This window comes from Gobio gobio (genome assembly GCF_949357685.1).
Source record: "Gobio gobio genome assembly, chromosome: 5".
Lineage (NCBI taxonomy): Eukaryota > Metazoa > Chordata > Actinopteri > Cypriniformes > Gobionidae > Gobio > Gobio gobio.
This window is the reverse complement of record NC_137101.1, coordinates 34,917,629-34,945,071: the sequence shown is the minus strand read 5'-3', so window position 1 is coordinate 34,945,071 and position 27,443 is coordinate 34,917,629. Positions and strand designations below refer to the sequence as shown.

At 39.2% G+C, this 27,443-nt stretch overlaps 1 protein-coding gene across 1 annotated transcript; it reads left to right on the top strand.

Annotated features, from left to right (window-relative positions):
• Positions 1-6,468: 6,468 nt before the first annotated feature.
• LOC307126279 (serine protease 27-like) lies at positions 6,469-26,605 on the top strand (the record flags this gene model as incomplete). Its single annotated transcript, XM_079816744.1, has 8 exons — positions 6,469-6,740; positions 9,618-9,732; positions 11,076-11,190; positions 23,813-23,833; positions 23,928-24,090; positions 24,172-24,443; positions 24,560-24,699; positions 26,414-26,605. 8 exons carry the CDS (start codon positions 6,469-6,471, stop codon positions 26,603-26,605), a joined length of 1,290 nt encoding a protein of 429 aa, XP_079672870.1.
• Between the last annotated feature and the right edge of the window lie 838 nt (positions 26,606-27,443).

Genomic DNA, 27,443 nt, shown 5'->3' with positions numbered 1-27,443 from the left:
ATAACTGTGTAGAACATTATATAGAAACTGTGTCTGAACATAACTGTGTAGAACATTATATAGAAACTGTGTCTATTCCTCGTTTAGTGAGGTCAAACATTAAATCTACTGTAAGATCTAGGAAAAATCTAATTGTGATTAAACCAGAAAATCTCAATATTAGTGAACAAAAACAATGCTGTCCAAACTTAATTGACATAAGTACCAATGTAGAACATTATATAGAAACTGTGTCTGAACATAACTGTGTAGAACATTTTATAGAAACTGTGTCTGAACATAACTGTGTAGAACATTATATAGAAACTGTGTCTGAACATAACTGTGTAGAACATTATATAGAAACTGTGTCTATTCCTCGTTTAGTGAGGTCAAACATTAAATCTACTGTAAGATCTAGGAAAAATCTAATTGTGATTAAACCAGAAAATCTCAATATTAGTGAACAAAAACAATGCTGTCCAAACTTAATTGACATAAGTACCAATGTAGAACATTATATAGAAACTGTGTCTGAACATAACTGTGTAGAACATTATATAGAAACTGTGTCTGAACATAACTGTGTAGAACATTATATAGAAACTGTGTTTATTCCTCGTTTAGTGAGGTCAAACATTAAATCTACTGTAAGATCTAGGAAAAATCTAATTGTGATTAAACCAGAAAATCTCAATATTAGTGAACAAAAACAATTTCTAAAACTAGGTCTTCTAAACATTAGATCGCTCACACCTAAGGCGGTTATTGTAAATGAAATGGTCACAGATAATAGTTTCGATGTACTTTGCCTTACTGAAACCTGGCTTAAGCCAAATGATTATTTCGGTCTAAATGAGTCTACTCCGCCAGGATACTGTTATAAGCATGAGCCCCGTCTGATTGGTCGTGGCGGCGGTGTTGCAACAATCTATAGAGATATTCTTAATGTTACTCAGAAAACAGGTCACAGGTTTAATTCGTTTGAAGTACTAGTGCTAAATGTTACGCTCTTAAATGTAAGAAAGAAATCCGTATTATCTCTAGCCTTGGCTACTGTGTATAGACCTCCAGGGCCCTATGCTGATTTCTTAAAAGAGTTTGCAGACTTTCTCTCAGATCTATTGGTCAACGTCGATAAAGCATTAATTGTTGGAGATTTTAACATACACGTAGATAACACAAATGATGCGTTAGGGGCTGCGTTTACAGATCTATTAAACTCCTTTGGGGTTAAGCAAAACGTCACTGGTCCCACTCATCGTCTTAATCACACACTAGATTTAATTATATCACATGGAACCAACCCAACCGACATAGATATTATACCGCAAAGTGATGATGTCACTGACCATTACATGGTAACTTGCATACTGCGTACTGCTGAAATCTGTCATGTTGCGCCACGTTATCGACCAGGCAGAACAATCCTTCCAACCACTATAGATAGATTCTCAAATAGCTTACCTGATCTGTCTCAGCTGCTCAGTGAACCCAAACAAACAGATGAACTAGAGGAAATGGCTAGCAGTATGAGCACGATTTTATCTAGCACATTAGAAATTGTTGCACCAATTAGATTAAAAAAGGTTAGAGAGAAAACTAAAGCACCATGGTACAACAGTGCTACACATGTTATCAAGAGAGAAACTCGTAACTTAGAGCGTAAATGGAAACAAACTAATTTAGAGGTCTTTAGAATCGCGTGGAAAGATAGTATGTCACGTTATAAAAAGGCCCTAAAAGCAGCCAGGGCTGAGCATCTCCGCAAAATAATAGAAAATAATCAAAATAACCCAAGGTTTTTATTTAACATCGTGGCTAGACTAACAAATAAACAAGCATCGCCTGAACAAAATATTCCGTCACAGTTTAGTAGCAATGATTTTATGAACTTCTTCACTGAAAAAATAGAAAGCATCAGAAACAAAATTGTAAATGTACAATCTTTAATGATGTCTTATGATTCAACCGCAACTATCGCCCGTCAAGAACTACTACACCGCTTTACAACTATAGGACAGGAAGAGCTAAATAAACTTATCATTGCATCTAAACCAACAACATGTTTATTAGATCCAATACCCACTAAACTACTGAAAGAATTGTTACCTGTAGTGGAAGAGCCTCTTCTCAATATTATTAACTCGTCTTTATCTTTAGGTCATGTTCCAAGAATATTCAAGTTGGCAGTCATAAAACCTCTCATTAAGAAGCCACAATTAGATCATAATAACCTAGCAAATTACAGACCAATTTCAAATCTTCCATTTATGTCTAAAATACTAGAAAAAGTTGTGTCCGCTCAATTGTGCGCTTTCTTGCAAGAAAATGATATCTATGAAAAATTTCAATCAGGATTCAGGCCGCATCATAGCACAGAAACCGCACTCGTTAAAATCACAAATGATTTACTTCTAGCTTCTGACCAAGGCTGTATCTCAATACTAGTTCTACTCGATCTTAGTGCTGCGTTCGATACTATAGATCATAAACTACTCTTAGATCGACTTCAAAATTACACTGGTGTTCAGGGACAGGCATTAAACTGGTTTAGATCGTACTTATCAGACCGCTACCATTTTGTCTGTCTAAATGAGGAAAAATCAAAGATAACGTCAGTAGACTATGGGGTGCCGCAAGGATCCGTGTTAGGCCCTCTGCTATTCTCAATATATATGCTGCCACTTGGTAATATTATAAGAAAACATGGAATTAATTTCCACTGTTATGCTGATGACACTCAATTATATATTTCATCACGACCGGATGAAAACGCTAAATTATCTAAACTGACAGCGTGTGTTGAAGATATTAAATACTGGATGACGTGTAATTTTCTTATTGGTCCAAAAAACTGCCCACAAAACCTCTCGCAATACAATTTTACCTTGGAAGGATGTCCTGTCACTTTATCCACTACAGTAAAAGACCTGGGTGTTATATTAGACCGCAACCTGACATTCGAAAATCATATTTCATATGTTACAAGAACGGCATTTTTCCATCTTAGAAACATTGCTAAGCTACGTAACATGCTATCTATTTCTGATGCAGAAAAGTTAGTTCATGCATTCATGACCACGAGACTAGATTACTGTAATGCTTTATTAGCTGGTTGTCCTGCATCATCAATAAACAAGCTACAGTTAGTCCAAAACGCAGCTGCTAGAGTTCTTACTAGGTCAAGAAAATATGATCATATAACACCAATTTTATCATCTCTACACTGGTTACCTGTGAAGTTCCGTATCAATTACAAACTATTGCTACTAACCTATAAAGCCCTAAATGGTTTAGCTCCAGTGTATCTAACGGATCTTCTATCGCCCTACAATCCATCGCGCTCTTTAAGATCACTAAACTCTAGGCTTCTGGTCATTCCTAGGATATCTAAGTCCACTAAAGGAGGGAGGGCTTTTTCACATTTAGCTCCTAAACTCTGGAATAGTCTACCTGATATTGTTCGAGGTTCAGACTCGCTGTCCCAGTTTAAAACTAGATTAAAGACGCATCTCTTTAGCCAAGCATTCACATTATAATTATCTTTTTATACTACAGTTAAATCGGATCAAAAGCATTAATATAATATTCTGAACAGCAGCTACGCTAATCATTTCCCATCTGCTTTTCTGTTGTTATCTCGGGACACTAGTCCCGAGGTAAATAGTTCATCAGCTCCAGTTTGTATCCAGCCTCTCATGGAGACTTCGGATGCCCCGACACCTGTGATGAGACGACTCCACACCTGTGAAGAGACGACTCAACGCCAGCGTTGTTATGGCCTAGATTAATACACGATTGATTAACTTTTTCGAACATTATTCTTTAACATTGTCTTTTTAACATTTTTACTGTACATCTATGAAATGCACTTTCTGTAAAGCTGCTTTGAAACAATGTGTATTGTGAAAAGCGCTATACAAATAAATTTGAATTGAATTGAATTGAATTGAATTATTCCCCCGGGTCTGCGCAAGCCAGTGCTAAAACAGCTGCATGTGGGACACTGTGGAATGGTTCGTATGAAAGAGATTGCCAGAAGTTACTTCTGGTGGCCAGGAGTGGATGGCCAAATTGAGGAAAAGGCAAGAACATGTACATCATGCCAACGCATACGTAATGTACCACAACTGGCACCGCTGCACCCATGGGAATATCCGGAGAAGCCATGGCATCGCATTCATGTGGATTTTGCAGGCCCAGTTGAGGACAGAATGTTGTTGGTCGTCATGGATGCACACAGTAAGTGGCCAGAGGTGGCTATCATGAAATCTACCTCAGCTGAAAAGACAATTGAGAAACTGGGAGAAATTTTCAGTAGATTTGGGCCACCAGTGCAGTTGGTCTCAGATAATGGCCCCCAGTTTACATCTCACGAGATGGCCACGTTTCTACTAGCAAACGGCGTGCAGCATATCACATCATCACCTTATCATCCTGCAACAAATGGGTTGGCAGAAAGGTTTGTCCAAACCATGAAACATGCTTTGAAAGCTTCACTTGGGCACGGGACATTTCATCAACGCCTTCATAGCTTCTTGCTGTGTTATCGCAGTACTCCGCACGCGACTACCAGAGTATCACCAGCGTCTTTGTTGTTTAATAGAGAGCTCAGAACAAGCTTAGAGCTGCTTAAACCAGCTACAATCAAAGAAACTGTCTTACGACAGCAAAATAATCAGGTACAGCGACGGAACCTGCGAGCCAAGGACAGAACCTTTTCGACAGGCTCATCAGTGCTGGCCCGGAACTATGGCAGTGGTCCGAAATGGGTTCCGGCTACTGTGGAGGCCTGGACGGGTCCAGTGTCGTATAAAGTCAAAACTTCTGGAAATCTTTCTTGGAGGAGACACACTGATCAGTTGCTAAAGGGAGCCAAAGCAGTTACGGATCTGTCTGAAGTCACTGATGTCACTGACCAAATTATTGACAGTACACCAGTTCCTATAGCACCCATCACTGAGCCTACCAAGACTTCAAATGTTCCATCTGTAGAGGAACTGTCTCCACCTGTTGTTCCGACAGAAGGTGAAACCCAAATAGGGCGCCGATATCCAGTAAGGGAGCGGCACCCACCTCCGCGTCTCTTGGATTATGCTTAGACAGGGGCTACCCTTATTGTTTCGGGGCAGAATAATCCCCTAAGGGTTAGCTAGGGTTTGAGGTAGTCTACCCTCATTCCCAGGGAATTAGTGTGTTAAGAAATTAATACAAAGTCTAAATGTTATAAATAAAATAAAAAATCATAGAAATGTTCATAAAAGAAATTGAATTTCATAATTCATGATTATTGATGGTACAGTTAAATTCCAAACGTGCAATGTCTGGAAACTTGCGTTTGCAGATATCCAAAGAACTCTGTGAGGGTAGAATGGAGTCCCATGTGTGGAGGGCATCAGAGGCAACAAAGCTGATGGAGTTTGGAGATCCTGAGCCGAGCCATCTGCCTAATTTGGCCACCCTGCGCAAAGCAAAGCAAGAGAGAAATGACTCAGAATTAGGTGACAAGGACCCTATTTTGTCACTACAGATATTAAAATACAGTGCACCTCAACGTGGTAGCATTAAAGACATTGGACTGGACAAGTTTTTCTGTCACTATTGGAGTCAAACACAAATGTATATGTACAAGTCATTATCAAAGACATCTACTAACCCCACTGTGAGTTTTGATGCAACTGCCTCAGTCGTGAGGAAACTACAGAGACCAAGTGATAAATCTGGCCATATATTTTTGTATCAGGGTGTTCTGGCAGGAGATGAGAACTCAAGTGTCCCAGTGGTGCAAATGCTGTCAGAGAGACATGATGTTAATGCCATAACACATTGGCTGAGAGAATGGATACGTGCAGGTGCACCAACTCCAAAGGAGGTTGTCAGTGACTTTTCTCTGGCTTTGCTCGGAGCTCTGGTCAAGGCTTTTACTCCTCATCCTGATCTAAAGACCTACGTCAATGAGTGTTGTGGTGTCTTACTCTGCAAACAGTCAGCAAAAGTGCCATCTTGTTTTGTCAGGGTTGATGTTGCTCACTGCATCAAGATGATCTGCCAGTGGGACTGCTTAAAGAAGAAACCACATCGCATCAAATCTTTTTTTGTGAGGTCAATGGCACAGATTCTCATGTCACAATCCATGGAAGATGCAAGAGAGCTACTACGCAGCATTACTGTTGTGGCTCTCAGCGAAGCAGAGGGCAATGACAGCTCTGGAGCCCCCCTCATATCAGAGAGTATACCTGAAAATACCTAAAAGCCAGAATTGCTGAAGAGTGTGTCATCATCCCAGATGTGGAGGGTGAGGACCTGGAAGAAGTGGATCCATGTGACCAACCACAGACAGACCTACGGCAGTGGGTGACAGACATATGTGAGGAGAGCAGGTCACTTTCCGTGTCTAATGGTGATCATGACAATATGCACTTTCTCCCTGAGATTATTCCCAATATAATCTGGCTTGCAAGTTACTTACCACTCTGGACAGGAGTAATGATCCCTCACTTCCGAAGCACCAATATCACCGCAAGTTCAGCCAATGTTGAAGCAGAGTTCAAAAACATCAAACGCGGCCTTTTCAAGCATGAAAACCTGCCTATTCGGGTGGATCGATTCATTGCTCGACACCTGTCCTACATTGAAGGCAACATGCGAATTTGTTGTGCAAAGCAGAAAGCTGCGGAAAAAGGTGAAGAGGATAGAACCGTTTCAACAGTGATCACCACAGATGCCAATCCACTACCCACCACAACCCAGCCAGCAGAGTCATGTGGGGCCCATATGGGTGTCACCTGGGCTGTCTAACTGGGGCCCAGTCAGTTTTGTCCTCAGTTTCCATGTAGGCCCCACATGGGCTAGCCCAGATGAACTGAACACTGCTCAGTGTGCACACTACAGGCTGTTAAATGTAACTGAATCAGTGTTGGAGTTAATGAGATAATTAAGTGATTAATAGAGTAATGACTGAATATTACTGAAGACTCCTGATGATAACAAGCAGAATCATTGAAGGACAGAGAAACACAACAGACTTCAGACACAACTTCACAAAAGCATTATCAGCTTCCCTTTTTACCTATTAGATTGACTTTCTGTTATCTTAGTTTTTATTGATAATTCCCACTGAGCAAAGGCGTACGTTGAAAAGACGTCCACTGAGGAGCCAGAATGAAAGTTTTTATGACGTCTGTTTTTGACGTGTTCTGCACGTCCAATATAGACATTCATGGAACCTCAGGGTTAAAAACTAGTTCAAATTGTGGAAATATTTTCCATTTGTAATTGCAAAGCAACTCACAGACAGTGTGTGTTTGTCCAGAAATCATGAAAATAAAAGAAACTTAGCTCACACCTTTAGACACGTTAGAAAACGTATAATCTGTAATTCACACATCTTTGGATCGTGAGAGAATCGTGGGATTCAATCCAGGATCTTCTTGCTGTGAGGAGACAGTGTTTCCCACTGAGACACTGGTGCTGCCCTTAATCACAGACATAAGACACACTTTGACTATTTCTGTCAGACGTCTACAGAAGCTCTTACTGAGAATTAACAGAGCTTTAGATGTTGATATTTATGTTTCATTTGAAGTCACCATTGTGGTGGGAAGCGTTTGCTTTAGTTGGGCTCTTGGTCCCTGTATTTGTGTGAGCTTTTTTTTGGCTGCTGTAACTGTGTGTGAGAAACACAATAGTTATGGCTGAGAAAGCAAAGATAAAGTAACTTCAGGTGTTGTCAGCTCCTTGTTGATGACTAAATCATCAGAAGTCTAGAATCTTATGTTATGCTTTTGAGTTTTGTGTTCATGTTTGGCAAATAATAATTTGTTTATATACTATAACTTGTGAATCCACTGTATTGGGACTAATAGCAATAAAATAATCACTTATCCTGAAAGATGATAAAAATGCATGTGCACATTGTTTTGAGAAAATATGTCACATAGTCACACGTAGACATCAAGATTTTGCATATGATTCACAACAACGGTGACAATCATAAAAATGCTGCAATGCATGATGGGTAGCTTCAAAGTACAAAACTCATGCTTGATAGTCACCATTGTTGTGAATCATATGCAAAATCTTGATGTCTGCGTGTGACTATGTGACATATTTTCTCAAAACAATGTGCAGCTGCTGTTTAATCATCTTTCAGAATGAGTGATTTGTTTATTGCTATTGGTGTCAATACAGTGGATTCACAAGGTTATAGTAGGCTATATAAACAAATAATTATTTGCCGATCAAGAACCTAAAACTCAAAAGCACAACATCAGATTCTAGCCTTCTGATGATTTAGTCATCAACAAGAAGCTGACAACACCTTAAGTCACTTTATCTTTGCTTTCTCAGCCATAACTATTGTGTTTCACACACACAGTTACAGCAGCCAAAGAAAAGCTAACTCAAGTACAGGAACCAAGAGCCCAACTAAAGCAAACGCTTCCCACCACAATGGTGGCTTCAAATTCACCATAAACATCAACATCTAAAGCTCTGTTAATTCTCAGTTAGAGCTTCTGTAGACGTCTGACAGAAATAGTCAAAGTGTGTCTTATGTCTGTGATTAAGGGCAGCACCAGTGTCTCAATGGGAAACACTGTCTCCTCACAGCAAGAAGATCCTGGATTGAATCCCACGATTCTCTCACGATCCAAAGATGTGTGATTTACAGATGCTAAGTTGTCTAAAATGTCTAAAGGTGTGAGCTAAGTTTCTTTTATTTTCATGATTTCTGGACAAACACACACTGTCTGTGAGTTGCTTTGCAATTACAAATGGAAAATATGTCCACAATGAGCAGATTTGAACTAGTTTTTAACCTTGAGGTTCCATGAACGTCTATATCGGACGTGCAGAACACGTCAAAAACAGACGTCATAAAAACTTTCATTCTGGCTCCTCAGTGGACGTCTTTTCAACGTACACCTTTGCTCAGTGGGAATTATCAATAAAAACTAAGATAACAGAAAGTCAATCTAATAGGTAAAAAGGGAAGCTGATAATGCTTTTGTGAAGTTGTGTCTGAAGTCTGTTGTGTTTCTCTGTCCTTCAGTGATTCTGCTTGTAGGAGTCTTCAGTAATATTCAGTCTTTACTCTATTAATCACTTAATTATCTCATTAACTCCAACACTGATTCAGTTACATTTAACAGCCTGTAGTGTGCACACTGAGCAGTGTTCAGTTCATCTGGGCTAGCCCATGTGGGGCCTACATGGAAACTGAGGACAAAACTGGCTGGGCCCCAGTTAGACAGCCCAGGTGACACCCATATGGGCCCCACATGACTCTGCTGGCTGGGAACCTGTAGTGTAGATGGAAAGACAGAAATGGACACTTACTGTTCTGGGAAGTCTGACACTGTCACAAACATCCATCCAACAGATGAAGACGCTGTTGAAAACTGGAGAGGTCTAGCGGTTCCACCCAAAAAGAGGAAGAGAAACTCATACCTCTCTCCTTGTCCTGAATGGCTCCATGCAGATCCATCTGTGAAGGGGAAAAAACTGAAAGTAGACCTGTTGAAAAATGGAAACAATCAACAGCCTGTTAAACTCAGGAAATCAAGAATCTCTGTGCTGAACACATGTGCATTCGATGCTTTTTGTCAATGCTTATGTTGTGCTTTCTGCGATAGTGTCACTTTTGAAAATATTGTTTGCAGTGAGGATTCCAACAACCTCCTCCAGCTAGTGAAATCCATCACCACAAAGGGTCTGAATGCACAGGCCTACATACAGAGGGCAGAGCTGGTGAGTGGAATATTCAAAGCTGTCCCACTGAAATCTGGTGCTCTCCAAATTGATGCACAGTGCCACATCTCCACTATCATTGAAAAGTCAATGACAAAACATGCGTGCGTTTCCTTCACAAAACAGTGCTCCTCACAGTATTGTGGTCTCAGCAAACAAGTCACAAGGGAAATTCCATTAGTTTGTCAAGTCAAGTCAAGTCAACTTTATTTATATAGCGCTTTTAACAATGTAGATTGTTTCAAAGCAGCTTTACAGTGTTAAACAGGAAAATAATGCAGCATAATTTTATTCAGCTGTATAGCCATTCTGGAAAAATTTCAAGTATCATACAGTGACAGTGTGGGCTTTAGATCAATAATTTAGTTTAAATGGTTAATTTAGTTTATTATTTAGATGTATTTCGATGTTTAGTTGAAAAATTTAGTGTCCCCAACTGAGCACGCCAAGCCAGAGGCAACAGTGGCAAGGAAACCAAAACCCCATCAGGTGACCTAATGGAGAAAAATAAACCTTGGGAGAAACCAGGCTCAGTCGGGGTGCCAGTTCTCCTCTGGCCAATTAACAAACAGCGTATTATTATTATTATTCTGGCAGTTTTACAGCTCGGAGGTCATAATAGATCAGAATATTCGAGGGACCGGGGGCAACATGCTGGAGACGGGTTTATTGAGGATGATGTTGATTAAATAATTATTAAAGTGCAATATTCGAATGATCGGAGGCAACACGCTGGAGAAGGGTTTATTGAGGATGACATATCGATTTAAGTATTATTTAATTGTAATATTCGAACAATCTGAGTCAACACGCCGGAGACGGGTTTATTGAGATGTCGTGTCGATGAGGCAGTTGCAGGGGGAGTCTAATCACGGTCTCCCAGACACTTCGGGGTCCTGTGTTGGTCTTCTCTGGGCGCAGGTCCACCATCTGAACTGGATACGGCCCGGATCCGGCTGACTGCAGTAAACCTCGGGATAAAACAGAGAGACTATCATTAGCGTAGATGCCATTATTCTGATGATGTAACGAGTACATCAGGTGTTATGGGAAGTGTTCCCGGTTCCGGCTGACCTAGTTAATGCAGCCTAACAATCATTTCATTGAAAAAGTGTTTTATGTGTATGCCACAGTAAAGAGATGTGTTTTTAGTCTAGATTTAAACTGACAGAGTGTGTCTGCTTCCCGAACAATGTTAGGAAGACTGTTCCAGAGTTTAGGTGCTAAATAGGAAAACGATCGACCGCCTGCAGTTGATTTGGATATTCTCGGTATGATCAACTTTGTACTTCTGTACTTCTTTTGTACTTCTGTACTTCTGTACTTCTGTTGCTGTACTACAGGCTTCTGGCATGGCGCATCTTCAGACCAAGGTAGAAGAAGGCCTTAGCCTTCCGGAGTCCCCCTGCCTCAGGACAATCCAAAGTCCATCACAGTGTCCCCCTGCATTCAAGAAAGGTACCAGAGGGAAAGTGCTCTGTGCAGGAAAAGTTTCTCACAGTTACAGTCTGGGAGAACTTCTCTGGATTGACACTGACCTGTGAAGCAACTCCACAGAAATTGCTTTGCATGAATTTCCCTCCAATCTGATGCTCCAAGGAGAGAGATTTACTTTAAGGGCAGTCATTGCTTTCAGAGGAGGCTTAACCCAGGATGCTCTTGAACATTATGTGGCCTACTGCAGGAGGTCTCCATGTGTCTGGGAGATGTATGACGACAAGTGGAGTGACAGGAGCGTCAGAAAAAAACAAAATATGCCCACATGCTGTATTATACACAAAAGACTAATTTCATTATTTAAAATTACTTTCATAATTATACAAGTATGTTTGTTGTATGCCACACAACCTTGTTTTCCTATTACTGTTTGGAGAAGAAGTATCTGCTTTTCTGGAAGTCAGGTTTGATGTTGTTTGCACGCAAGTCTATTATGTGTGGCATTTTTGGTTTGAAGACAGATAGTAGCTTGTCAGTATTATGTTTTTTTTAATTATTTTTTTTATTTTATTTAAGTTTAAGTTTTAAAGGTCTATTATTTGTGTTAATAGATGTTCGATAGTGCACTGCAATTCAAAAGTAAAACCACTTTGGCTTAATTTCTAATTCATTGAGTCATGAGTTTCCACATACATTATATTTTCAAAACATTAGGCTTTAATGTTTCTGAAAGAAGTATATTTTGCTCACCAAGGCTGTATTTATTAAATCAAACAATACAGTAATAACTGTAACATTATTGAATATTACTCCAGTGTAAATCAGCTGTTGAATATATGTGAATATATAGTAAAGTGTAATTTATTCCTGTGATCAAAGCTGAATTTATCATCATTACTCCAGTCTTCAGTGTCACATGATTCTAATGATTTGCTGCTTAAGAAACATTAATTATTACCAATATCAATGTTGTGCTGCTTAGTATTTTATTTTATTTTTTGGTGGAAACCATGATACACAATCATTCAAAGGTTAGGTAAAGGACACAATAAATTAATCAAGAGACAGCACAGACATTTATATTGTTAAAAATATTTATATTTCAAATAAATGCTGTTCTTTTATCTTTGATTTATAGAAAGGTAAAAAACAAAATGTATCACGGTTTTTACAATAAAATTAAGAACTATTCTTAATAATCAAGCTTCAATAATAATTTATCATAGTTGAGCACAAAATCAGCATTTTACTATGATTTCTGAAGGACCATGTGATATTGAAGACTGTAATGATGCAGAAAATTGAGCGTTCACATCACAGAAATAATAATTATTAATTTAAAGTGTAATATTTCACTAATACTGCCTTTGGTGAGCTTAAGAGACTTGAACAGAACGTTGTTTCAAGGGTAGCCTACTGTATAGGTCTATACACACACACACACACACACACACACACACACACACACACACACACACACACACACACACACACACACACACACACACGTGGCCTAAACAGATTAGCAAACAGATTATGGTGCGTGCATTAATGACAATTTTAATTTTAAGACTGTTATTCACGTAACAACATATACAGTAACAAGTAAAAACACTTACCTTGGAGTTTGTTTTATATTCCACACATCCTGTGATCCGCTATGTCCGTTAATAGTTGAAAAATGCACAGTAACAGTTAAGTGAATGCTACTGTTTAACTTAATGTAATTTGGTTTGCTCTCTCTGCTCTCTGAAGCAGATGTCTCCAAACTCATGTCCGCTTGATCCTATGCCCACTCACCTCCTTCAGGCCATTTCTTCTTCTGTTACTCCTGCTGTCACTCACATTGTCAACACCTCTCTTCACACCGGGACTTTCCCCACAGCATTTAAGCTGGCTCGGGTAACCCCACTGCTTAAAAAACCCTCTCTAAACCCAGCACTTTTAGAAAACTACAGACCGGTATCCCTTCTACCTTTCATTGCTAAGACACTTGAGAGGGCTGTGTTTAATCAGCTCTCTATGTTTCTTGAACAGAACAATCTCCTGGACATCAACCAATCCGGTTTCAAAAGCGGCCACTCAACTGAGACTGCCCTGCTCTCAGTTACGGAGACACTGAGACAGGCAAGAGCAGCCTCCAAATCCACAGTACTTATCTTACTGGATTTGTCTGCTGCTTTTGACACAGTTAATCACCAGATCCTTCTGTCAACTCTCATGAAGATGGGCATCTCAGGAACCGCTCTCCAGTGGTTCAAGTCTTACCTCTCAGGTAGGTCCTTCAGGGTGTCATGGAGTGGTGAAGTGTCTAAGTCACATCATCTAGCCACTGGCGTTCCCCAGGGCTCTGTGCTTGGACCACTTCTCTTCTCCATCTACATGTCATCATTGGGATCGGTCATTCAGAAACATGGCTTTTCCTATCACTGCTATGCCGACGACACTCAACTCTACTTCTCATTTCAACCTGATGATCCATCGGTTGGTGTTCGTATCGCTGCCTGCCTAACAGACATTTCAGCATGGATGAAGAAACATCACCTGCAACTCAACCTTGCAAAGACAGAACTGCTTGTGGTCTCAGACAAACCAGCACTGCATCACAATCTCTCCATTCAGCTAGGATCATCAACCATAACTCCGTCCAGGACAGCCAGGAACCTTGGGGTTGTGATTGATGATCAGCTAAAATTCACTGACCACATTACTGCAACAACCCGGTCCTGCAGATTTGCACTATTCAACATTAGGAAGATTAGACCCTTCCTATCAGATCATGCCACACAACTACTGGTACAAGCTCTTGTTCTCTCCAGACTGGACTACTGCAATGCTCTTCTAGCGGGCCTTCCGGCATGCACTATCAAACCCTTGCAACTGATCCAGAATGCAGCAGCGAGGTTGGTCTTTAGTGAGCCGAAGAGAGCACACGTCACGCCTCTCCTCATCAGTCTGCACTGGCTGCCAATAGCCGCTCGCATTAAATTCAAGGCACTTGTGCTCGCCTTCCAAATATCCACTGGCTCTGCACCAATATACCTAAACTCGCTTGTTCAGACTTACACACCCTCCAGGAACTTGCGTTCTGCCAGTGAGCGACGCCTTGTGGTGCCATACCAGAGAGGCATGAAATCGCTGTCACGGACCTTTTCCTGGACCGTTCCCACCTGGTGGAATGACCTGCCTATCTCAATTTGTGCGGCCGAGTCTGTAGCCATTTTCAAAAAACGTCTAAAGACACATCTTTTCCAGCAACACCTGACCGATCGAGAATAGCACTTAACATTCTATTCATTGTCTGTCTGTCTAATTTATTTATAAAAATAAAAAAAATTCAGTTCTGTGCTAGATTAACTGAGACTTGTTACAGCACTTGCATATTGTTGATATTGTTGCCCTTGGACTGCTCTAGCTGCTTCTATTGCCCTCATTTGTAAGTCGCTTTGGATAAAAGCGTCTGCTAAATGACTAAATGTAAATGTAATGTTTGCCGTTTGAATCTTACCAGGCTAATTTACTTCTGTGTTGTTAAAAAAAGAAAGCCACAAAAACGAACCTTTTACCGGCACAAACCAGCACAAACGATTGAGACTATTTGAGGTGAACTTGGAGAAGTTCGGGGGGCTGGTGACGTCATCGGCTATATTTCAATGTATAATATATAAAAAATGGAAGCAGCACAAACGATTGAGACTATTTAAGTTGACCTTGGAGCAGGTCGGGGGGCTGAGTGACCTCAGAATGACTACCTTAATATTATTTTAATATCTAAAAAACGGAAGCAGCACAAACGCAGCTTTTACCGGCACAAACCAGCACAAACGAAGCACAAACGGTTGAGACTATTTTAGGTGAATTTGGAGCAGATCGGGGGGCTGGTGACGTCATCGGCTATAATTCAATGAATAATATTTTAAAAACGGAAGCAGCACAAACGACACTTTTACCAGCACAAACCAAACGAAGCACAAAGGATTGAGACTATTTTGGGTGAATTCGGAGCAGGTCGGGGGGCTGGTGACGTCATCGTCTATAATTCAAAGTCCAATATCTAAAAAACGAAAGCAGCACAAACAAAGCTTTTACCGGCACAAACCAGCACAAACAAAGCACAAACAAACAAGGCTATTTTAGGTGAATTTTGAGAATGTGGGGGGCTGAGTGACCTCAGAATGACCTAAAAATGTTTTTTTTAATATCTTAAAAACCAAAGCAGCACAAACAAAAAAAATGTATGGCACAGACCAGCACAAACAGAGCACAAACGATTGAGACTATTTTGCCGAAGTTTTGCGTTGGGTGGGGGGCCAACTTCACGCAGGTTTTCAAAACAGCTTCATTGTGTTAACAGGAAAATAATGCAACAGAATTTGATTCAGCTGTACAGCCACTCTGGAGAAAACAGTGATGTCATCCAGCTCAGTTCAATTATCATATTAGCCGCGTTACCACCACCAGGTACTAGGAACTTGGGTCCTCAGTGTGTTTCGACCGCAGGAACCAGGGTCTAAATTTAATTCCGGGTAAATATTTCCCCCTCAAAACGGCCCTCATCGCGAGGTAGTACTTTTTCAAAGTTCAGGAAATTTCGGGGGTGGGATTTGGCCGCTGAACATGCTAACTGGTTCAGTTCATGCAGCATTTTATTTCAACCTAAAAGTTGCGTGCAGTAAGAGTTCTTTGCTATTCAAATCAACAATAAAGTTTTTAAAAAAACGACAGATGTCCTACGTCACCAGACTAATCTTCACGGTACTTGAGACTGCGACGGAAACGCAAACAGCAACAGGTCTGAGGGAAAAAAAAGTTCCTGGGACAAATTGTTCCGGGTAATTTCAGTGAAAATGGGGCTATAGTGTCAATGCGGGCAGATCAGTAATATAGTTGAATATTTAGTGTCCCCAACAAAGCAAGCCAAAAGCCAAAGGCAACAGAGGCGACGGTGGCAAGGAACCAAAACTCCATTAGGTGACAGAATGGAGAAAAAAACCTTGGGAGAAACCAGGCTCAGTCAGGGTGCCAGTTCTCCTCTGGCCAACGAACAAACAATGTATGATTATGATTCAGGCAAACATTACAAGTCAGAAGTCAGATTCAGAAAGTGCTGAACATGGGTGCTTGACTGGTTCATATTTATCCAACATAATTGAATCTAGTAGACTGCAAAGAAAGTAGACTGAAATAGACTCTAGCACACTGAAAGCAAAGAAATCAAGTTTAGAAGAGAAACATATTATTTGTGATCCACACAACAAAACTGAGTAAATCAGACAATCTGTGTTTTTTCTTCTTCTTCTTAATTTTTTCCAGTGTGTGAGCACATATAGCCTAGAGGGAATAGTTCCCGATGTAATGTGACTTACTGGGAACTGCTGTTATTGCATAAATTGTTCTGGTTGTACCTGTTGTGTGACAGTAAATTCTTCTCATTTTTCTCATTGGGTCATACAGTATAACTACAAATTCTTTTCATATTCAAAGTAAATTCTTAGATGGCTCTGTTCACCCGCTGGCCCAGAAACCTGTTAACAATTTTTTTTTTGTTTTTTTTTTGTACAAAATTGTATTGTTAAACATTGATACATAAATATTATATTTATATTTCTGTCATGGCAACTCTCAAGAGATTGGTATGGCAATAGAGATTCAAGATTCTGCTACGCTGCTGCAGAGCAAATACTGAGACTTGCAGACCGTGCAATGATATTACGCATTGAATACAGAAACACATGAACAGAGAAACCAAGAAAATCCTACCAAATCTAACATTTTCAGACATTTTGATTTAATCCACCATCCATATAGAGATGGAGTGTGGATTAAATGTATATGTCTATTTGCACCCCTGATGTGCAAGCTGAAAAGCACTTTTGACAATGAGAAAGAGGTGACTTTTACTTCGCCGCTCTGACACTATTCTGCGCTACTCTGAACAGCTCGATGATTTACGATTTTATTGGTCATGTCAAATCACAGTACTGACCAAACACTGATCCCTAAACCTACCTGTCACTGTAACCTTAACCAATGAAATAAGCTGTAGGGCGGGGTTTCTGGTGAAGTGGTTTGGCTCTGTGGTTTGTGCACAGACCTCTGTGTGTAAAGGGTAGAAGCCAGCGGTAATTTTTCAAGTTCAGCACAAGCCGAGCAACGCAAGAGGATACGGTGATGATCAGGTTAGGAAAGTCAACGTTATTTACCGAAGTTTTCCAAAAATTTTCCGAAAAGTTTGTTAAAGTTGTGGTAATGTGAATGTTTCCTTAGCAGAAACACATTTTTGCGTAGGCTACAATAGAGGGTATGCATCGCCGTCACTTTCCCGTCGGAACACGCCCCCTCAGCCTGTGACTGAGCGGCAGAAGAGCTGCTGCATGAATGGATTTTAATAGGGGAAACGCAAGTAAAAAATAAATAAATAAACCGTTATCAGTGTCTCTATTTACTTTTGTTTTATACAAAATATTCAATCAACTATGCATCATTTGAAAGCTAAACACTCAATATTCATGTTCTGAACTTGTTTTTGCAATAAATACGCCAGAGAGGAAAGGGTTAAATGAAATACTAAAACACTCGCTATTTAAACATGAACAAAATAACCGCAGTACTCAGGGTTGCCAGGTTTTTCACAACAAATTGCTCAATTGCTACTCAAAACTAGCCCAAAACAGGGGGAGTGGTTCCTCTGTAAAAATTGCGTTCGGGGGTAAAATGTGTTTGATGGCCTAGCAACCAATCAAAAGGCATCAACTTGTGCAATATTTGTAAGCATGGAATCAATATTGCTTGTGCTCACTCGTCTGCCAGTTTTGCGCACACACGCAATGGAGCGCGCAGACTATGACTGACACTTCTTATCAACTAAATTAGTTTTTACACTTTGCAAATTCTGTAAATAGTTGCTATAGTTTTTCAGTAACTGTATATGCATTATAATGACCAGTTTATTGCAGATTAATTTGAATAAAAAAACTAATCTTTACAATCACAAATGTTCTGAAATAAATGTCCTTTTTGAAAGGACGCCTAGACTTTTCTTGACATAAAAGCTTACAGAAGCTACATTACTGAGAGAATAATCCTCATATTTGAATGAAAACATGATCAGACATTTAGGTTATTTTCAGGCTCTTAACATTCAAGTCTCATGATTTCTCCCTAAGTGAATAAAAGAAACGCGAGTAAGCTTTGTCTTTTTCCCCCTAAAATTATCAGCATACATATTTTCCTTATTTTGTATGACATTGTAAATAATTTGACAATTTTTAATTATTTTTGTTTGTGATTTATAATTTCAGTAGAATTTGCTTTGGTACAGCATGTCACAGTCAGTAGTAAAAAAAAAAAAATTTGGCCACCCCAATACAATCACTGGGTCTTACCTGGCCACCCCTGAAAAAACATTCTGGCTACGCCCCTGCATAAGTAAACAATACATTATAATTAAGACTAATATAATATAATATAATTAATAATATTTTAATTTTCATGTAGCAGAGTAAAGCCAAATAAATAGTTGCAAGCGACATTGCAATACTAACATTTGCGTCTATAGGCTTTCCAGAGTGTAGTATTCGATGGAACGGTGTAACTGGGTTCAAAGAAGTTGATAATTCCCCTGAATTTCTCTCCTGAAACTGCAGCGAGTGGTCTTATTTCCTTCACTATAAAATAGAGCCCTGCATTTTCACACCTGCGCTTCAGGCCAATTTTCACATCATACCTCACACGCGGGCTGGGCTTCGGACCTGTTTTAGGCTTCTCCTTCGTTTGATATTAGACATTCATTAATTAAAATAAACTTAGAGATATGCTGAGCTGGTGGAAACAACACGATACCATGCTCCTGCGATTCGCATAGTGTTTAGAGTCGCGCCAACACCAGCGCGCGTTCCTTCAGCGCAGTTGCAGTTGAGTTATGGCCTTTTTACAACTGGTCACTTAATTCGTTTTCTCTAATCAGATATCTATCCGATTCTAAAAAATAAAAAAAAACAGGAGTAAATACCTTCCAAAATTCTTTCGAGACGGATTTATATCCGATCACTCAAACAAACCAATTCAGAAGGTGGTCTTGGACGCATTTCAGACGAAACTGGACAAGTGTAAATGCATCTGGTTGTTTAAATCACATATGTAAGTTTTACTCCTGGCAAATTGTTAAAATATAAACATGTGAGAGCGTGTTAAAGGCTATATATGACATGTTGTATTCCGATATGATGGCGCTACTGTAGCTAACACGCATCACCACAAATTAAAGCAAGCCAACACGCAAACGATCATAAGTGAAACTGAAAATAGGCTTTAGGCTAAGTCTTAGATAAACACACATAAATATTCATTAAAACTAATGAGACTAAATGATCTTACCAGTCCCTACGTCGCTCTTTCTCCTATTGCGGTCATTGATTTTGAAATTAGCGGATGACAAATAAAAGGCAGGTTGCTTTCGTTGACGTGAACTCTGTTAAATGCCAATCTAGCGCAGGAATTGAAGATCATATTTATATTCATTTTGCGGAGAGGTGTAAGGTAAGACAAGCTGCATGTTTTTTATTTTTATTTTGTTTAGTAGTTTAGATTATAGCCCAGTTTCGTTTGCGAGCGCCGTTGCGAGCAGCAGCAGACCTGCCTCAGCTTGTCAAAAATGCTTTTTTACTGTGGTGGTGATAGTAAACGTTTAAACTAGTATTGTGATATGCTTGAAGTGTTTAATATCTATGGATTTTACTATAGGCAAGACAAGTCAAGTGTTGATTTGAGAGGCTAAAGCGTTGGGTTAACTCACTCGTTGCTTGGTCGCTACTTTAAAAAACAAAAACTTTAATTTAACAAACAAAACATGTCAAAAAAAATTCTATATTAACTTAATAAAGAAACCAAACGAAATATAACTACTGATATTAAAAACAAAACTGAACTATTTTAATAGCTGCAACAGTAGTGTGTAATAAAAAAAAAAAAAAACACGGGCTCCAGTCGGACTTGGGGTGAGAATTTTGATAAGCTGTCAGACACGGGCCGGACTAGGGCCTGAGCGTCTTACCTGTCTTCTCTCTGTAATCCGGCGTTTACAGAATTCATGAATGCTTGTTTGCTTCGTGGTGTGTGTCTCTAACATTTGCCTTTGTTGTTGGATGTTTCAAGCGTTGGTGGTTGTGCAGAGCTGTCGTACTGCTGTTGTATTTTAAAGTATTCTTACAGAGTTGGCAAATTATGATATTTTTGTCATCCTTGATGAATTACTTGGTGTCTGTTGGTGACGTTCGCTATTTTGAATTAATTTATGGTTTATGCACGCTCGAGTAGTCGATTGTTTCCGACAGCGCCGACTAGTGGTTGAAGTAGTCGATCTCTCGTCTAGTCTATGCAAGCCCTAATGTCTATGAATGTTAGATTTGGTAGGGACTTTGATCACACCAGTAAATGAGTGCATGTGTGTATTTCATTATACAAATTATGAAGAATAACTTAGATTTTTTTGATAAAGAATTTTTTCCTGTGTTGTACATGCTTTATGCAAGCTATGTTTAAAAGGTTCTCAAAAACTGGTGGGGACAAAATCGACTTTAGTAAAAAAATGGTGGGAACATGTCCCACCCACATTCAGAACCTCATAATAAGCTTTTTGAAAAACATAAACGTAATGGGGGTGGGGCCAGAGAACCATTGCTAAATGTGGCAGTACTTGCTTTCCATCTCATTCGAAATCTGACAGTTGAGGAAACAGCAGTCAGATCACAGATACAGATACCATACTTTTCAACATAGCAGGTAAGCAGGAACATTTTATATAAGTTTAATAGCATTCGTTTCAATTGTTTAATAACTATAAGCGATTGAATTCCTAAGAGCATTTGTAAACACACACACACACACACACACACACACACACACACACACACACACACACACACACACACACACACACACACACACACACACACACACACACACAAACAAAACACTTGACTGAATTGATGACAGTAGTGTCATTATTTAAAATAATAAAATCTATGAAATTGATTGTAATAATTATTTTTAATTCAAATAATATAGAGTCCATAGTTCAAAAGCAATGCCATGATACACAAAAAAGATTTAATATTTAAAACATTTTAGTAATTTAGTATAATTTTTTTGTATATTTCCATTCATGACAGAACCTTAAAGCTACACTGTGTAACTTTTTTAGTCTATTCTTAGCTAAAAACACTTAGTTCTTTGAAAAATACATGTGCTCATTAATGTATATTTACTTCTTTCAAGTAATAAAGTATTCTCGTAAGTTTATAATATGCCATTGAAAATACATAAGGTAATGGGATCTAACGGTGGTCGCCATGTTGCCCCTCCATCTTGAAAGTACATTAGACAAAGAGGGACATACCCGTAAATTCAAGCTTCGCCTTTCGCGTTTCACTCGATGGCACTGTACAAAATTCTCTGCCTCGCGCATGTGCGCGTCAACTTGTTCAGACTTGTCTGGTGCATGTGCAGAGAGTTTTCATCTCAGCAGCGTCCAGTAACAGAGTTATACGGAGTTTTCCTGGCTTGTTTATTCCTCAAAAGTCTGTTTTTCCTTGTGTGGTATTTCTGTGCGTTAATAACTCCGTAAGTAATAATAGTTATTGTCATTGTAGATGTGTTTCAGAGTGTGTCATCGCGTCATTCAGTTGATGTCACCTCAGAAGTATTTTTGTGTCAACATACAATAGCGTAATGCTCACCTATTTGAATAATCATTCAGTTATTTTATCAACAATGTTTATTCGTTTTTAGAAAATATTTGCTTGTAATGTATGTTGATGGAAATATGTATCAGGTCTGATCGGCATATTAACAATTGTTATACAGAGCGCACTGCAGTGCTAATGTTAAAGCTGCGCACACACTTTTGTAACCGGACACCGCTTGTTAGCAGCGGCAGCTCAGCTCCTTTTAATGCAGCTGCATTTAGCGCCTATATATGGTACAATAAGCTCTGGTTTACGGTTACATTATACAAATGTAACTTATAAGTATAGTTATACAGTTCTTAACTGTGTATGTATATTTACCATCCTTATTTGTTCTCTCACAGAAACCACATTTATGTACATATCCACGCAAACCTGTTTATGCCTTGCAATTGGATGACTGAATAAACATTACTATCATCAAAGTTCACTCTGGATTAGCTGCAGTTCTTTCTAGCCGAATAATTAGGCCAGTTGAATTCCAACCATCCCACTGCGCACAGAATATCCCACAGGCACTGTGTCGAATGTGGACAAGGTCGAACTGGAAGCCATGTTAATCTTGGACTAAATCGGCCACCGTAGGAGTTGAAACGAAATCGGAATTGAGAAGAACAGAAACTAAAATTCACTGGATGGTCATATACCTTTTAACCGCTAGATGGGGGAAAATATCACACAGTGTAGCTTTAATTATCACCATAGTAACACAGAAGTATTTTCTGTATGTGAGATGCAGTTCTATTACGTACCAGAAACACTAGTCCCTTTTTCTCTCTCTCACACACACACACACACACACACACACACACACACACACACACACACACACACACACACACACACACACACACACACACACACACACACACACACACACACACACACACACACAGTCTTTGGTAAATTAAACTGGTAAATTACCGGTAACCGATCATGTGTGAACTGGACCTTTTTAAAAATACCGGTAAATTAGTTCCGGCAATTTACCAGTAAGGGAAGTTGTAACATTTCCAGTAAATTATCGGTAATGTACTCTGTGTGAACGCAGAATGAAGATTACCGGTATATTCACGTCTGAAGTCAGAACGCGCTGACGTAAAAAGTCTGCTTTGGGCCAATCATAAGTTCTTATGGAGATGATGTGATTACTCCTCATATTTTCTGAAAGCTTTTTAATAGTTTTTCTATTTAAATATGCGCTAAATGATCAACTTTGACCGTTACTTCATGTCTCGAAACTTTTTCAAAGCGTCGCGCTCGAGACCCTGCCTTCTTTTCCATTCATCAGAGCTGTGGTTCTGCATTTGGACAGTATCAAACACGTTCTGTTTGATAATCTGTTGTGCCTTTCACTCAGACGCCAAACTATGTTGTCAAATCGCAGATAGTGAAACTAAAGCGCCTCTTCTCATGAATGAAGGCGAATAAAAACAGTGCAGCGTTTAAAGATGACTGACATCACAGAATTTACCGGTGTTTTGCTGCTGATGTGTGAAAGGTCTCTTACCGTTAAAAAGCCAGAACGCCGTTGCTTGTGTGAACAGCATATTTTTGTATTTACCGGTAAAGTCATTGTGGTAATTTACCGGGATTGCTGTGTGAAAGGGGCTACTGTCAGTGTGAAAGCATAATGTAAGCCTGCTGCTGTAGTGACGCTGCAAATTCACTTATGCACTGAATGTAAAACTGGCCTAATTTAGTTAAGGTTACTTTATTCATGTCATTACTATGAAATCATATAACAGGGTTTTGGCTAAAATCCATGAATACCGTTATTCAGGTTTGATCTTGTTTTCAAGCTAATGGTACGTGTCAGCACTGATGTAAGAGATTAACAGTAACAGTTTATCAGCAGTCCAAATGACATTCTACCTTGTATTTGTCTACCCACACAGGTTCCCTCTGCCAGTTAGATGGTAAGTTGTCATAATGGCCATAAAACGTTTGTTCCACACAGAATGTCTGAGGCATTTTAACAAGGAATTCTCATATCATCTTTTCTCTCATTAGTATGTGGCCGAGCCCCCCTCAACACAAAGATTGTTGGAGGGAGGAATGCAGCGGCAGGGGCTTGGCCATGGCAAGTCAGCATTCATAAAGCCAATAAGCATTTCTGTGGCGGGAGTCTAATCAATAAAGACTGGGTTTTATCTGCAGCTCACTGCTTCCAAGGGTATGTTGAAATCTTAAAAAAAGATACAGTTGTAGATTGATTTGATAATAGTGGATTAAAGGAGACGTTCTCTATTTACAGCGTCAATGCGTCTGAAATTGTGATGTACTTCGGGCGTCGGAGACAAAATGGCTCAAACCCTCATGAGATGCACAGGACAGCGAGACGAATTATCAACCACCCTAACTATGACATTCCTAGTAGTGAGGACAATGACATAGCACTGGTCCAGCTCTCCTCTTCTGTGACTTTCTCTAAATACATTAAACCAGTCTGTCTGGCGGCTGCTAGTAGTGTATTAAGTGCAGGTAAAGAGAGCTGGGTGACTGGCTGGGGATATGTAAAAGATGGAGGTGAGTGAACATTTGCTTGCCAATTAAATGAATAAAAACAATGCTGTAAACCTCAACAATTTACCTAGAAATGTTTTTTAAAAGCCACACAATTTGTCATCTGATCTGTGTCACAGGCAAGAGTGCTAACATACTGCAGGAGGTGATGTTACCAATTGTGAGCAACAGTAAATGTTCTAAGGCCTATGGAGGGTACATCACAAACAATATGATCTGTGCTGGATTTTTAAATGTGGGAGGAAAAGATGCATGTCAGGTAAGAAATCAGTCATTCATTTTAACTCATTACGCTCCAGTTTTCCACTACCTGCACACTTTACACTGCCAACCTAGTCACTCAGTTAAACAGTCTTTACTCATGAACTCATACACTACAACTGCTTTTTACTTCATCTGATCTGCAAAGGAAAGCGTGGAGTTGCAGTGCCAGACTATTATAAGGGATAGTTCACCCATAAATGAACATCATTGGGTCAATGGGTACCGTCTCTTTGAGAGTCAAAGAACAAATACAGGTGTGACTACGCCACTCTAAAATCACAGAATGATTGAAAATAAATTCAGAGACATGAATATCATACAAAAAAAAAGGTTCTTTATTAATACAAATCACATTAAAAAACAGTGAGCGGACCATGCAAGCCAAGCCACGCCACAACCATAAAAATGTTGCTGTATCGCAAGAGAAGGAATCACGGTCAATCAACAAGTCACCACAAAATTAACAAAATTACAATAAAACAAACACAACACCACACACAAAGGATTTGGCTGAGGGCTAAAGAACAAGGAATACAACCACACACACACTTCTAAAAAAAAAACATCTTTTCACTCACACACACGCTGTGCGTCTCAAAACCACCACCAGGAAACGACGGAGGATTCCTGGCTGAAGCCCTCAGCACCTAACAAAAGAAATCACACACACACACACACACTTAAGATCAGGGTTCACAATTAGCAAAAAGTATAATTACACTATAAAGAGTACCAGAACTAGTTCGGACTTAACCATCTGAAACAATTTGCAGCTCGAGTCAGCACAGATCTACAATTTACTCGATCAAAACTAACTTTTGGATGTACCTGATAGTCACTCTGACGCGAAACGATCCAAATTACTGGTGCATATGATACTATGATGCTGGTTTTGGCCAACTCATTTAGCGCTTCAATTATAGTACACTGAACTGAGAACAGTGCGGATATGTCTGACATGCAGAGTAATGACTACCGAGGGTTTCATAAAGGCGCCACAATCTACATTTTTGATGTAGCATAAAATCTGAAAAGCATTAAGTATAACAAATAAAACGTTTGGGAAATACAACAGTGATCCGATGGCAGTAGTTCTCGAGTCAACAGTAGTATACTGATAATGGTTTCTCATGGTTCTCATGTAAAAGGTGAGTTGATTAATACTAGTTTCACTTTATATGCGTTAAACATGTAAAATATCTGTTTCACATCCTTATTGGGTGCTTTAATAATCAGTTATTTGAACTAGTTCATTGAAATTAACTGTCCAAACGAACCAGATTGTGGAAAAGAATCTGACTTCTCTATTTGCCTGTGGCTAAGAATTACAGGTAATAATGTTGTAAATAATATTCAGTTTCTTGCGCAGATCGACCGTTTCACTTCATAATACCTCAATGTATCGCCCAGGAGTTACGGGTATACATTTTATGTTGCCTATGTGCTTTTTTTGACTCTCAAAATGATGGTAGGTGTGGACTTACATAAATAAATAAAAAGAGACGTACCGCCTAATAGACAACTGAATGAACATTCTTTAGTATGTGTCCACCAAAGCATTTCTAGCCTAAAAACGCTCAGCTTGATACACTTGAGAGCGCTTTGGAGACACAATCCGAGGAATCATTGTGCTACTAGTAACTGATTTCACAGATAATTCATTTTATGAACAATTACTGACCTGCGATATTAACATCTCATACATTGAGGGAGACTCTGGAGGTCCAATGGTCAATAGGAAGGGCTCCCTGTGGATTCAGTCTGGCGTTGTGAGTTTTGGTATAGGATGTGCTGAGCCCAAATATCCTGGTGTGTACTCCAAAGTTTCTCGGTACCAGAACTGGATCAAATCTTACATGGGCAGAAAGCCACCTGGATTTGTCAAAATCAAATCCAATTGATTCAGAAATTAACTCAACCTCCTTTTATTCTCCATTTCTCTCACATTCTCCATCATTCCTTTCACCTTCCCCCTATATCTCCTTTCCTTATATTGTTCATAAACTAATGAAGTTACTTGTGTCCTCTGAGATTTAGGATGTTTGCATAACTAGTAGACATTGACTTTGATTTTTTTTATTTTTATAACACTACAGATTATTTGTATGTTTATGTCTGATAACCGATCAGGGATGCTTCTTGTTGAAAATGTAATCAAATACCATGTTGTAATCACACTTGAATGAAAAAAAAAAAGGGAACGGACTTGGGGAAGGTTCTCTGTCTGTCTGTCTGTCTGTCTGTCTGTCTGTCTGTCTGTCTGTCTGTCTGTCTGTCTCTCTCTCTCTCTCTCTCTCTCTCTTCATACTGTCTTAATATTTTTGTGTAAATCATGTTACTTTTTTTTTGTTTTTTTGATGAAAACAATGTTTAAATCTTTTTTTAAAGTTTGTAATATTACAAAAGTCTTTACTATCACGTAATGCTTCCTTTACTGTATAACACTGATAATAAAAAATGTTTGTTGCGCATCAAATCAGCATATTAGACTGATTTCTGAAGGATCATGTGACACTGAAGACTGGAGTAATTATGCTGAAAATTCAGCTTTGCATCACTGGAATAAATTACATTTAAAACATGTATTAAATAGAAAACAGCTATTTTAAATTGTGATAATATTTCACAATATTACTTTTTACTGTGTTTTTTATTAAAGCAAGGAAGGTGGTCATATGCCTGCATGATAATATATGGGTCATATTTTACACCATGGTACACCATAGCAATAACTGATCT